At 43.1% G+C, this 13,320-nt stretch overlaps 2 protein-coding genes across 5 annotated transcripts in view; one reads left to right on the top strand and one right to left on the bottom strand.

Annotated features, from left to right (window-relative positions):
* The window catches only part of LOC143347068 (5'-3' exonuclease PLD3), an 80,162-nt gene that overhangs the window by 16,284 nt on the left and 50,558 nt on the right, over positions 1 to 13,320 (top strand). The gene's annotated exons all lie outside the window — the stretch shown is intronic.
* LOC143347066 (uncharacterized) overlaps positions 1 to 13,320 on the bottom strand; it is a 97,721-nt gene that overhangs the window by 71,078 nt on the left and 13,323 nt on the right. For 3 of the 4 annotated variants that reach the window (XR_013080553.1, XM_076775922.1, XM_076775924.1), the window contains 7 exons: positions 12,016 to 12,428; positions 10,564 to 10,829; positions 10,288 to 10,353; positions 5,735 to 5,942; positions 4,067 to 4,318; positions 3,405 to 3,607; positions 1,270 to 1,361 (listed from right to left, as the gene is read on the bottom strand). Coding sequence is in view for 3 of the 4 variants with exons in the window: in XM_076775922.1 (XP_076632037.1) it covers positions 1,270 to 1,361; positions 3,405 to 3,607; positions 4,067 to 4,318; positions 5,735 to 5,942; positions 10,288 to 10,353; positions 10,564 to 10,829; positions 12,016 to 12,428 (1,500 nt within the window). In the remaining variant the exon portion in view is untranslated. The remainder of the gene's footprint in view (positions 1 to 1,269; positions 1,362 to 3,404; positions 3,608 to 4,066; positions 4,319 to 5,734; positions 5,943 to 10,287; positions 10,354 to 10,563; positions 10,830 to 12,015; positions 12,429 to 13,320) is intronic. The other variant, XM_076775923.1, reaches the window with a different exon arrangement.

Below are 13,320 nucleotides of genomic sequence, written 5' to 3'. Positions count from 1 at the left end.
CCCCTCGAATCAAACATTTTCATCCCCTGATGGTTATTCGTATCATCGAAAATCAACGGGAATATATAAGGGGCTCGAATATTGGATTTTTCCTAGCCAAGGTTACGCGAAGGTCTTGTCATACGCTATTGCACTTTTCTTGACATCAGCTGTCACATCACGACGAAAACGTACGGAACCCGCGTAAGAAAAGAATTTTCTTCCTCGACGTTTCTTCGTATCGCGAACAGCAACAGAAATGTTTAAGGTCGTCGAGTTAAGTGGGACGCCCTGTACAGAAGAGCGTTTTAACGATAAAGGAGGGACAAAAAATAAATTGGAGAGTAAAAACAGAGTCGTTGCTACTTTCTGATGTTCTCGATGTCCTTGCCTACTTCTGAGAAAAAAGAAAACGAGTAAAAAGTACTCTGACCAGACTGACTTTCGCGGCTTTCCATTATCAAAAAAAAACATAACTAAGTACTGTTTACTTATCTCGAACGAAACGTTGGCCCACGCTTTAGAGTTTCGATAAATTACGAAAATGGCGTCAGTTCCTTTCGTCAATTACAGAAATTATACTTTAATGATAACATCTACATACAGGGTATTCGGCCATCCCTGAGAAAAATTTTAATGGAAGATTCTGGAGGCCAAAATAAGACGAAAATCAAGAATATCAATTTCTTGACTGAGGCTTCATTAAAAAGTTATTAAAGAATTAAATTGAAAAATTTCAAATCATTCTGGAAAAATTATTTTCGGCAGCGGGGGTCAATTACAATCATTTTTGGTGAATAGACCTACCCCCGAAATCCTACCCACTTTCTAGAAGAAAATTCAGTACGGGCAGAACTTTAAACGTTAATAACTTTTTAACGGAGCCTCCATCGACAAATTAGTATTCTTGATTTTCGTCTTATTTTGAACTCTAGAATCTCCTATGAAAATTTTTCTCAGGGGTGGCCGAATAGTATATCGATTAAAGAGCTAATAAATTTACTTATCGTCGAGAGAATATAACGAGCCAATTAGCGCTAATCGACCGAATCGCAGAACCTTTTATATCTCGAAACAAAGTTGCTTTACCATCGCTTTCGTAATGAACGGTTCATATATTGATCGCGTCGTACATTGGAGAAGACAATTTTTGTCGAACCACGGAACCGTTGAACTTGATAGAATTCCGATGAAGGGAAACGCCCACGATGGCGAAGTCGTAGGAGAAACCGACGCGTCTCTGAGGATCCGTCGATCCTTTTCCTCGATCGCGCGCGATTCGCAACTTACCGTCATTTCTGCGCAAGAGTGATCGATGAATGTTAGTTCGGATTCCTCGCCGGCCAAAAGCACGCTGACAGTTTTCTCCCCGGAATCGTCGTCTGCAACAAAAGAACGCGAGCAACGCGTTTTCGTCGCTCGGAATCCAAAAAAGGTGGTTCGAAGCAAGGATCGGGCACGATAAACTTCCATAAATATTCGAACGACCAATTCGCGTTGCGTCATGTTGACACCTTCAATTTTTAGACATTCTTACGTATCTCACTTTTGTTTGAAATTAGGCGTGTGCCTTTTATCGTTTATTCTTGCCCCCCCCCCCCCCACATCGACGATGCATCAGTATCGAAGGAGAAACCGAACTGATAATATTAGTCTAGAATTTTCAAGTAAAAATTCTTGAATTGTTCTATCGTCGAAAAGTAAGTTGACATGTATTACGTTTTATTTTTCGATTAGAATATTACATAATTCATGTGCATAGGAATTAGTTTGCATTTCACGTATTTTCTGCTGTTTGTTAAACTTCAATAAGCACATCTACACTTATGTTATTAACTTAATTTTGATTATTTATAATAGAACCTTGCGTGTCAACATGAATACTGACACAAGTGTAATTCGGGGCAATAGATATTTTTGTAATTGCCCAATTTTAATTTCAAGAAGCGAAACAGCCCTTCGAAGTTGAAATATCGTCATTTTATTTATTTAAGTACAGTGATGGATGCGTCGAAGTCAACGGTTAGGTGGATTTATAGTTTCCCGCAGTCAGACGTCGGTTTTCTAGTACTGTGCATCGTCCTGTCTCTCTAAAGAGGAGTATCACACGCAAAAAAAAAATGTGTTCTACGTTTCGTTGTATTTCAGACAACGGACGTGTTTAATATTTGACAGCATAATTGGATACGGAATGGAACGAAATGTCGATATTTGACCGTCGCAGAGCATACAGTGTCAGGTTATTTGTCACCTGTTCTAAGCATTCAATACGCGTATTCGCCATGTAGATGTATTTCAATTAGAAAATCAATCGAATGTTGCCCCATCCCTGATCCGAGGAGTAGGAAATACGTGGTTGAGTCGATGGAATTAGCGATGGGACTGATGCGGTCACGTGTCGATAAATTTTCAAACAATTCGATACCAAAGTACTCGAGCCTCGATGATTCGTTTGTCCGACGGTTATTACAAATTAAATTTCAACAAGCAAAATTTTAACGTTTATCCGTCGCCCGTTAAATAGAAATAATAGCTTTCGATCATAGAATGAAATTATGATCGAATAAACCTTGCGACCAGTGCTTACATCTTCTATTATTTGAATAAAATTTTACCCATCCCTGACGTCGACCATCTTTGCGCATCCAATCACATTCCACCAATCGATCGATAGTCATAGCTCTCGGCTACATATTTTCGACCGAATGGACAGATTTTTGAATCCAGCGAACTTTTCGCGAACTTTAAACTCGTTCACTGCGGAACGTGCGTCATGTGACGCATTTCAATCCATACTTGATTGAATTTTCGTTGCAGACCGAGAAGATATCATCGTAATTTTCCCTACTATTTTTATCGAAATGCGCAGAACGCGAACGAAATGTCTAATATTTTCCGTGTCACCAGATATGAAAGTCCACGTCAGAGTATAATTTATCCGTGTTGTCAAATAGAGAAGCCTCCGAGGAAAGTCACCGCTGCGAACGTGTTAATAATGCTTACGGTTAAGCGACATCCACCGAAAGTATCATCTTAGTCGATATACCTTGTCACAGACACGCAATTATGGCGTAATTCGTGGTAACCTTTAGAACTCATCGTCCGAGATCCACGGTTTCAAAATTGGTATATCGTGAAATGATACTTTATTATCTGACATCCGTAAGATCTTAGTCCCATCGGTGATGGGATCAAATACTTTACGAGTAGACTCGAATTCTGTATAAGTAAATTGGAATTCTTTGTAAGTACTTGGGGAATAAAATATTCGAGAAGCGAACATTAGCGAACATTAGCGAAGGATCACACACTGTATTCGTTTTGGATTCGCGTAAAGCAACGAGCGTTGGAATTGTCTCGATCGTCGAACTTGATCCCACCTTCAGCCATCGTTAACGAGAACGCCAAGGGTACGATACACTTACCGATCGAAGTGTCGTAAGCGTGCAGGTATTCGGAGGTCATAAATTGCGAGACCAGCGAACTTTTCCCTACGGCCGGAGCTCCCAGCATGAGAACGCGATACGGCGTTGGTCCCTGAGACGCGCTGCTCTCCCGAGAGCTCGCCAACGATCCAGCCGCCGAATTCCTCGCCGAGCCAGAGTACGAAGCCGTCAGGTGTTCCGTGCTGCACCGCCGTTGGTAGCCACGCCGAAAGAGAGCGACAAAAGGACGAAAGAAAATAGAAAGAAAGAAGTATGTAGCGTACATGCCGCCGTCGAGCAAAGAAATTCACGAGCTCGTAAATCGGAACACCACTCGATACGTAATCGCGTGTCGTTTTCTGTCCCGTTTCGCCGTTTGTTTCCACCTTGTTGCCTATTCCGTCTCTGTTTCGATCGCTTAAAATGGTTCGACCCTCTCGTGGTGAGTCTCGACGTCGCGCCATGGATCCTCCTCTAAGATCCAACGTGTGTGTCTACGTCGCTCAAACGCTTATGCCACACGTAAACTCACGCGTTCGATTTAGAGTAGAATCGACCGGATACTTAATTCTCCCGACTCGTGGCTTCTCCGGTACTCCCACGGATCGTTTTGCCCCTGTCAAAAATTTTTAAGGAGTATATCGAGGGTAGAAAAGTCTCACCTCGAGTTGCTCGACGCTACGCTGTTGTTGGACCTAGATCTCCGACTCTTCAGGGAGTCACCTCTGTTCACCACACCTTTTATGGTTATACTGAAGTGTCGGAGCCTATAGTACTCCTCCTCGACGCCGGTGTTCGGCATGCTCGCCACTCTCGATCTCTGTTGCGGAAGACACAGGTAATTTGGTCGGCCCGACGAGCGACTGCCGGGCGTCTTAACCGACTGCGATCTGCTGTGATGCGGACTACCGTATCTATGGCAAACGAAAAATAGATTTGCATCGCCTGTTTCGAAGACTGGCTCATCCTCCTTTGGTGTAGTTAAGAAAATAGGAAGCGTGTGTAGCTCGACTTCCGTAAGATACTTCGAGAAAACGAGCGCTAGGGACGAGAGGCGAGATTCTCGTGCAATGGCTCTAAAAGTAACTGATATTTAGGAATTTTATTGTTTAAACTATCGTAATTAAATTACAGAAAACAGTATGCTTATATAATATATTAAAATATTTAATTATAGACAGGTTGGTATATTACTACAGAATCTTGTTAATCTCTTTGACGATGGTAACCCTCGTTTGCAAAAAACAATCAATTTTCTTGAAATCGAAAAGCTTATCGAACCTGATTTTAAAGTAAAAATGGAAAGTTTACAAGTTTATAACTCTACGTCTTTAGTTTTCTGGACCTGTTACACGAGAATCCATCCGTAAGAGCAGAGGCTCTGATCTGTCGTGGGCGCCATTTTGGGTGAGCCCCAAAGGACTCGTGAGTCCTCGTTTGTAGTACATTGGTCTAGACTCGTAATTCAGCTATTGAGTATTACATGATGTTTAACACGTTCAATTCGCCACGGAATATGGCCCCCTTTATCGTACTTTCGTTCCGTGCGAGCCATATTTTATTCAACCTTTCATTACGTGCTAAGACGATATCTGCGGTAAGCAACAAGTTGCAGTACTGTACCGTTGAATAAGAGAAAGAACCTCGAAATTTTGATGATTGGTCGAGAGCGATGTAACTATTTAGAGGAATCGTACGATGCACGGTGATTTTGCAAAATTGATAAAAATTCTTATGTCCTTTTGTTTCAAATACGATGCGCGTTGTTGACCTAAATCGATGTTAGTATTAGGTTGGCCAGAAATGAAAACGTCTTTTCTTCCATCCGTTTAAAAACCGCACGGTACAATGTCTAGTGTCTGCTATCAATTGATATCGCATTCAAGAATTAAACTGAAGTTAGTTGCTATTTATTTACTTACGGGTTTGTATAATACAGTTGCATAATATGTGTGAAAGTTTCATTAATTGCATATATTATAAGATGCAATGCGTACAACACTAGTAACACGCTTTTTAAAGGAATACAGAGAACCGCTAAAGAAGTCCAGACACTGGCTAAACTGGTTGGACAAGGATACGATTAATACAATTATTATATGTATAATGTCGTTTAAATGTAGAACGTGGAATAATTATAAGTGTAAAATTTCGAGATAATTTACATTATTGATGATTTTATAAGCAAACAACATTATATTTAGACTGCAACATGACAAACTTTCTGGCCAAACTAATATTTTTGGAGATTCTATAAAGTGAGTTCGCTTTTGCTCCAAAGACGAAAGGATAGAAATTCCGTTTCGCGTACCGAGAATTAGTGAACGAACCTCATCTCGAAATCGTGTATCTCCTGCAGGGTGAGCGTGTTCGCGACGTCCAGCAATTGTCTCATGTTCTCCTCCCGTCGTCTGACGTCCGCCTCGGGGTGCAAGAGTATCGTGGCCGCTCCGGCCGATCCGTCCAACGAGAGCGACGGTTGTTGAACCACGATCGTCGCCGCTTGCGTCGATCTCTTGTTCCCAGCCGCGTTGCCACCTTTTTTGGCATCGGAAAAGCAAACATCCGTTACCTTTGTTCCCCGACGTCGCCCGCGGCGTATTTTTGCGAGTTACCAAAAGACCTCCGAGCACCGGACATCGCGGAGCGCTTTTACGCGTTCTAGGTTTCCTTTACGCCTCATTTCCACCTCCACATTCACGCGCCATTTTTCGCGTCCGTTTCTTTTGACATTTTTCTTTCTCTTTCTTTTTTCCATTCTCGACACCACACAATTTTTCCGATCTTGTTCTCTCCTATCGAATCGATCGTCGAACCGATCGAAATCTCACTCGTCCCCTCTTTTTTCTTCCTCTTTCTCATCCTGATCGTTCTTTTGTTTCCGTTTCCGCTCGTCGTCGCTCGTTCGTTACCGCGTCCACGCTTTTCGACTTCGACCCTTTCGGTGCTGAGGTTCGAACACTCCGCGCGGTACTGCGAATAGCTATAGGGCGATTCTCCCGCCAGTGAACTCGAACCGAACGTCTAAACTCCGCAGAGCTAATCTCGCGTATGCTTGATTAATTAATTAGTTTTAGGTCAGGTTTGATTCAGTTATTCGTTACTTTCACGTATACAAGCTAAACCAAACGCATTCAGTTGGTAATTAAATGAAAACAAAGTTCAGTTAATATCTTCCCAAAAAGAAACAGAGCCGCTGAATCTGCTCGAACGTTATTTGCATCTCGATAATCCTACGATATTTCATTCGAAACAATCTTTTTCTTTTCATACGGATCAATCGATTTTCAACGAATTTGTATAATAATTGCGTGTAATGTTGTTCCGGAGCGTTTGCAAACATTCGCAGCGTCGAAAGGGTTAAAAGTTTTTAAAGATCCAGTATTCGGCTGAGAAACGTACGATGCCAGGAGAGTCTTTTTCGCAAAGTGCTAAGCGTCGGATACATACGCGTGCGTTTTTCCAAGCAGAATTGCCGCCCGTGATTCTACACGAGCAAAATTGTCGCGCGATTATTTAACGACGCCACGGAATTTCGACCAGTCCGATGTTTCGTTTCTTCTTTCGCGTCACGTTCGCTTTCTCTCGCCATTCAGGATATTTTTAGCGCTTATACCTTCAGAGACGAACGATCGACACGATGGATCACAACTGGTTACTCGGTACGTGGATTTGATCGGGACGTATACTCACTCAGGGATGACCAGGGTGAGCAAAGAATCGGACGAGCAGAGCATAAAGGTAGAGCTGGGAGTTGATAAGAACGGACCTGGAAGGAATGCAGCGCCTATCGGTCAGAATTTGACCCCTACTTCGCGACACGCACGACTTACCTTTTCAGGGATACTGTTGCACGTTCAGTTTTTAATTATTTTAATTTTAGTTTATTATTTAATTATTAAAAATAGAAATTGTCTCTCCAATTAGTAGTTGAATCTGTAGAGGTACCGAGTCTCTCAAAATTAAACGTTAGAATAGGGAATTATTAATATTCATAATAAAATGTAGCAGTGGTGTTCCGTGCCAATCAGTTTTATTTACCAAAAACAAATAAATAGAAGTTTGTTTGCTTCGAACGATTTGTCCCTGAAGAGGCTGAGCTACTGAAAATGCCAACTATTAGCTGTCGTTAAATTTTGACTCCTTCCTAACACACAACTACCAAGCCAAGCATAGGGGATTGCAATCCATAGAAGGAATCGCGAAGCGTTCGCCTTACCTCTTTGTAACCCTTTGGATTCATTCTTGTCAACTCCCAACTGTAGGATGATAGGATGGTACGAAGAGGGGGTAGGAGAAAAAGGGTTGCACAAACAAACGGACACACGATCGCAGTCCCACTTGTATTACGTGCGGCGTAGAACACCGTTTTGCGATTTTAGTTTCCCGGAGCGACGTCGCTGGAAAATAAGACACCGTTGGGGACGCACAAAAGAAACATCCCAAATGTATTGCCGATATTTAAGCGATCTTTTGTACAATGGTTTTCATCTTGTTTGTTGTTGCGTTACGTCTAAGCAAGAGAGGATTTTCAACGTTGATTTAGCTAATGAGAACGTTATTCTGACGAAGATTGCATAGAAAGGTCTCGTAAGCACCATTAGTTAGAGGAAAGAGCAGGCACCGCTAATTTACGAGATATTTAATAGCAAAATTCGACACCATAGCGTGAACGACATTCCAAGTAGAGTGTCCATTTTGCGTTCAAGGGCGACTTCAATTTCAATAGAAATCGATTCACTGACATTCTAGAAATAGACTTGGACTTTCATAGACTTAAATCAACACTATCGCTGTGCGAAAGTTCATTTAAATATCGGCGTAACTCTTTGGCTATTTCCATTGTTAGACAAATGGTCTCAATTTTAGCCTACAATACGACGACCTGTATTTTATTTGCACTCAAATGGCCCTGCAGACATTCCTTTAGTAAAACTAAACATCCATTTCACGATTGGAACGATTTGCAAACACCGTTCGTGATTTTAATCATTAAAGCGATTCAGACAAAACTAGCTAGATTTTCTCGAAAATAGCTCGATGGCCTGTATTTGTTTTACGCGTACGTGACCCTGGGGACGTTCTTCGGTAGGTATAAGCGTCCATTTCGCGATCTTACTTTCCGGAAACGTTGCTGGAAAGCAATACACCGGTGGGACTTGGAAAAATATCGATCGTCGGTTCGACACGATCGGACGATGTAGCTCGACTTTTTCGAGAAATAGCCCGAGGATCTGGACTATTCTCTGCACATACGCGGAAGTGTACGAAATCCTCTTCTGTTTACGTTTCTGTCAAACTTACGAAAAGTACGAGGGTGCAATTGTAATTGTGAACGAATTTGCTTCGTTCGTAGTTTTAACCTCACCATTTTAACGAATTGGTTAAGGTTTAAGAAGCATAGACACAAATAAAAAGAAAAACAGGAACCGGATGAAAATGTGAATACTGTAACGTAATTTTCAGCAATTTTATCCAGGCAAAGTGTCAGATAGGACCATTGATAAATACTAATAATGAGATATACATTGTAAGATAAATTTCAGTACATACAAATTTTGAACTGTAGTCATGCTAGTGTGAGATATTCCAAAATAGTTGTTTTAATACTTCAATCGATATACGTTGACAACAGGAACTAAATCAGACTTAAAAAATGTAAACAATAAATGTTAAAAATAAATGAAAACAATAACAAAGAAATAAAATAAAGCCATTTTCCTCGTCCCTGGTGCAAGGGATCGATGTTGTTCCGCGCCGCTCGTTACACAAGTGGGGCTTAAGAAATCGCGGTTGACGGAAGAAAATGGCCGTCACCGGAAGTGAAAAGAAAGTGGTTCGCGGCGCGAGAACATATACAAGTTTTGCTGGAAAAAAAGGGGCGGCAATTCGGCGGAACCTGCTGTGGCAAACGAAGCGCAATCAACTACGTTACATTTACTAACGGCGAAATCGGCAGAAAACATGCGCTGTCTGGGACTGAAACAGGGGCACCAACTTGTCGATTTTCGACAATAATAGAGCGATGCAACGAAAGGGTCGAGTGGCCGATAATTGACGGCTCTCTTCTCCTCGAGGGACTTCCACCGAACGGTTCTCGTCAACAGGTTCCGGCTTCCGGTTTCCCGTTTCCCGTGGATAACGATTTATCGATCGTTATCCGTTCCAGCTGCTTGGCTCGAACGTCACGAGGGAGTTTTTCCGAACTGTCACGGGAGACGGTCGCAAAATGTCGTTGTCGGGTCGGCGTCGTTGAAAGTTTACCGACGACGAGCTGGATCGATGTCCGATCGCGATCGAGGAGAGAGAGCCACGCGACTCGTGAGTCGCAAGAATATAAGCAAGGAACGAAAGAAATAAACGAGAAATCGAGAACGTCGAATAGATGCGGTGAGTCGAAAGTAAAAACGTTAATATCTCGACACGCAAGCGTTCGAGTGAATGCATTCAAGGTGTATAGGCAAGGAGCGGAAACGAATATGTAATCGCCAAGTGCGTCCCTCGTCTTGTCCACGGACAAGATCGCTACGAAACGAGGGATCACCGGTATCGTCGAGACCGGGATTCATCGAATCCGAACAGAACGATTCTCGACGACGCAGATCTGTCAATTATATTTTCACAACGGACGGAGGCGAAGCAGGTTCACCATTCAAAGGTCAAAACGCCTTCGTCGTTACGGAGTTTCGATATTGCGGCAACTTCCTCGCTCGCTGGTGACCTTCCGTAAAAGAATCGGTCCCCGGATACACGGCAACGAGCGTGGAACCGACACGAGTGCACGTAAGCGAGAGTTACGTCCGTCGGGGGTGGCTGCATCCGGTGATCTCTCGGTTTCGTTAAACGTCTCGAAGCATAAACTCGAGCACAACGAACTGTATACCTATTGCGCAAAACGGGAAAAAGAGCCTGACCCATGAATGAATGGTCGAAACGAGGGGATGAGATTCTGAAAGAAAACAACAACAACAATTGATTTTCTTAGCGAGAACAACGCCCTTCGACATTCGAAACGCACATCTACGCCGTTCGCCCGCGCATTCGCGTTCAACTTCGCGGATCAAATCGAACCCTATCGAGACGCGCCGTTGCGACAACGCGTTCTCGCTAAAGTTTAATGGTTAATTATGTACCATTAAGCTCGATCGACTCGACTCACCGGCGGCTGCTCTTCCCCGAAGCTTGCTGCCGCCGGTCCTACCTGGACCTTCGGACGATCGGTCGTTGCTCGCACATGCTCCTACCAACGATATGTCCAACGGGTTCGTTGTCACGTTCACGTTTGGCTTCCTCTGACCGTGTTTACCCTCGCTGGACGAAGAGTTGCTCTGCCGACTGCTGCTGTCCTGGGCTTTCCCAGCCATCAACAGCATCGGGTTATTCGGATCCGGTTGGCCAGCGTCCACCGAACCCCTCACCGGTGTACTGCGAACACGATGCAAACGCAGGTTTATTAGAAACGGAGATCTATAGTACTCGAAGAACGGTGGATGTATTGCTCGCTGCTGGTAAGTTGGCAATCGGGAGGGCACAAGGACTTCACTTACATGCGGCCAATAGCGAAAATACGTGTGATGCGATTCTATGTTTGTGTTTAAATGGACCTATTCTTTTCGACTGACAACTTAACAGCGGTGAACAGTAGTCTGGGTTAGATGGGATGACTTGATAGCTAAGCAGGCTGATTGGCCATAGCAAAATAGCAACACCTAATTGACTGAGGCGATCACAACTGCAATTCCATCGCGTGACGAAGAACGTGACCAAATCGTATCAAGACAAAGTAGGATAAAATCATTTTTATGGAGTTTTTCGCACTTTACGTGGTTAAGGGACAACTTTTCCAACATTCTTAGAATTTTTAAATTCTTCATCAAAATACGTGTTGTTTCTATTTTGTTCAGAAGTCATGATTTTTGCCAAATTCTGGGGAAACATTTCTGGCCAGACATTATATTTTCGGTAAAGAATTTTTTTCTCGAAAGTGCATAGGATTTCGGGGGTATGTCCATTCACCAAAAATTATTGTAATTGACCCTTGCAACCGAAAATAATTTTTCCAGAATGATTTCAAACTTTTCAATTTCGTCGAATTTAGACACCTACCCCATGTCGATTTTTTTAAAAAATTCGTTTTTGATGTTTAATAAATTTATTTGACGCTCTACGGAAATATTCTCTACTCGTATACCTTGTCTGTGCTACTAGTATGTAGCGTGACACAAGAGCGGGGTTTTCGGGTGGGAATTCGTGAATACCTACTCCCCTTGCTCTTGCGCTGTTCAATTTGTTGGTGCCTAGTCAACAAGTCATTTTTCAATGGTACAATGTTTATCAAAATGTTGGGTCTTGACTAGTGAGGGGTACTTTCAAAAGGAACCATTATTATTTCGAATAAAACACATGATTTATGTTATCCCTTGGCAGAGATTAATGCTTCAATTATGGCTTTTATCCGTCTAGCGAGCGAAATATCCGGTAATTTTCTTCCATCAGCGCATCCTAACGAGGAAACGTAATATGAAAATAAAATATTTCAAGGTGAAATGACCTTAATCCGTACAATTATCTAGGATTCTTTCCCACCCGCAATCTCAAACAGCGTACGTACCTAAAAAAGTCGGTTGCTCGTAGATCCGGGAGAGGCGGAGTTCTTCCGGAAATGGATACCCTGACCTCGCTGGCAGCACCAGTGGCAGTGAGCATCGTGGCATCGACCGATGGAGCATCGGTCTCGTCGAGGAGGTTCGAAGTACTCGACGCCCGGACATCGAGACGGGCAGTGATCTCCGTTCGTACGTTGGTAGTCGTCAACGGGCTCGTTTTGGCACCCTTCTCGTCCGTGGTCGAGTAATCGGCAATAGGCGGGGAGGGTGGTGGAGGTGGTGGTGGCGGAGGAGGCGGTGGCGGTGGAACCGGTTCGGGCGGTGGAGCCGACGACAGTGGAGCAGGTGGTGACATCTCCGACGGGATGTCCACCAAGTCGAAGCTGTCGTCCGGCTGTTCTCCGTCCGTTGTCGTCACCTAAAATCAGTTTCTCTCGAATCTCCTCCAAACCACAATCGTTACCAACTCGTCGTGCTCAGCGATGGAAGCGATCCAAAGACACATTCGTTAACAACACTGAAATATTAATTCTCCGCGTCTGTTTCGACCCGAATCTGAACTTTATATTTATATAAAGTATACTTATACTTTATCAGGATAGAATATTAACAAACGTTCACTATTAATATAACTATACAAATACGTTAGAATTCTTGTTATTTGGTAGAGTATGCGTTTCGGCTTCAAGACTCTGTGGTAAATGGCTACATCATTTCTCATAGTCCTCTCACCAGAAGACATCCATGCCTCCCTGTGGCTAGGTCGTTTAGGAAAGGAGAGACCATTCTTTATACGACATCGAGTCGCCAATCATCCTTCCAAACTCTCTTCTAAACAATGTCATCCGACAGCCGATAAATACGCGAGTGGGAATCGCCATCCATCGTTCAGCGCTCGTCTATGAGGATATATGACTTGTGTCAAGGATTTATTCGGTCCTTGACTCAGCGGTGACCTAGTTTTTTCTAAAGCAGAGGCGCGAAAAAAGAATTGGAACATAGAAAAAAGTGTGGATAATTCGATCGGCTCTTTTTTAATCGAAACCCTTATAGTAGAGAATGTTGTCCGAAGACTTTGTTGATACGAAGAACCAAAGACTAAACTTCCTTATAACCATTGCTCGCTAGAGTCAAGGGGATCTCCTAAATGTCCCGGTCTCCCCTTTTCTCTGTTAGTTTACCGAGTCCAATAACCCTCTGATAGTGGTGCGCCAAAGAGCAGATTAGGTTCACGATCCATTCAGACCGGAAAGGTTTAGTATAGGCTTCATTAACCTAGACACTTCTACGACGTTGAACTATATTCGCTA

The sequence above is a fragment of the Colletes latitarsis genome, chromosome 10, assembly GCF_051014445.1.
Source record: "Colletes latitarsis isolate SP2378_abdomen chromosome 10, iyColLati1, whole genome shotgun sequence".
In the NCBI taxonomy this organism is placed as follows: Eukaryota; Metazoa; Arthropoda; class Insecta; order Hymenoptera; family Colletidae; genus Colletes; species Colletes latitarsis.
The sequence above is the reverse complement of the archived record's forward strand: the minus strand, read 5'-3'. Positions and strand labels throughout refer to the sequence as shown.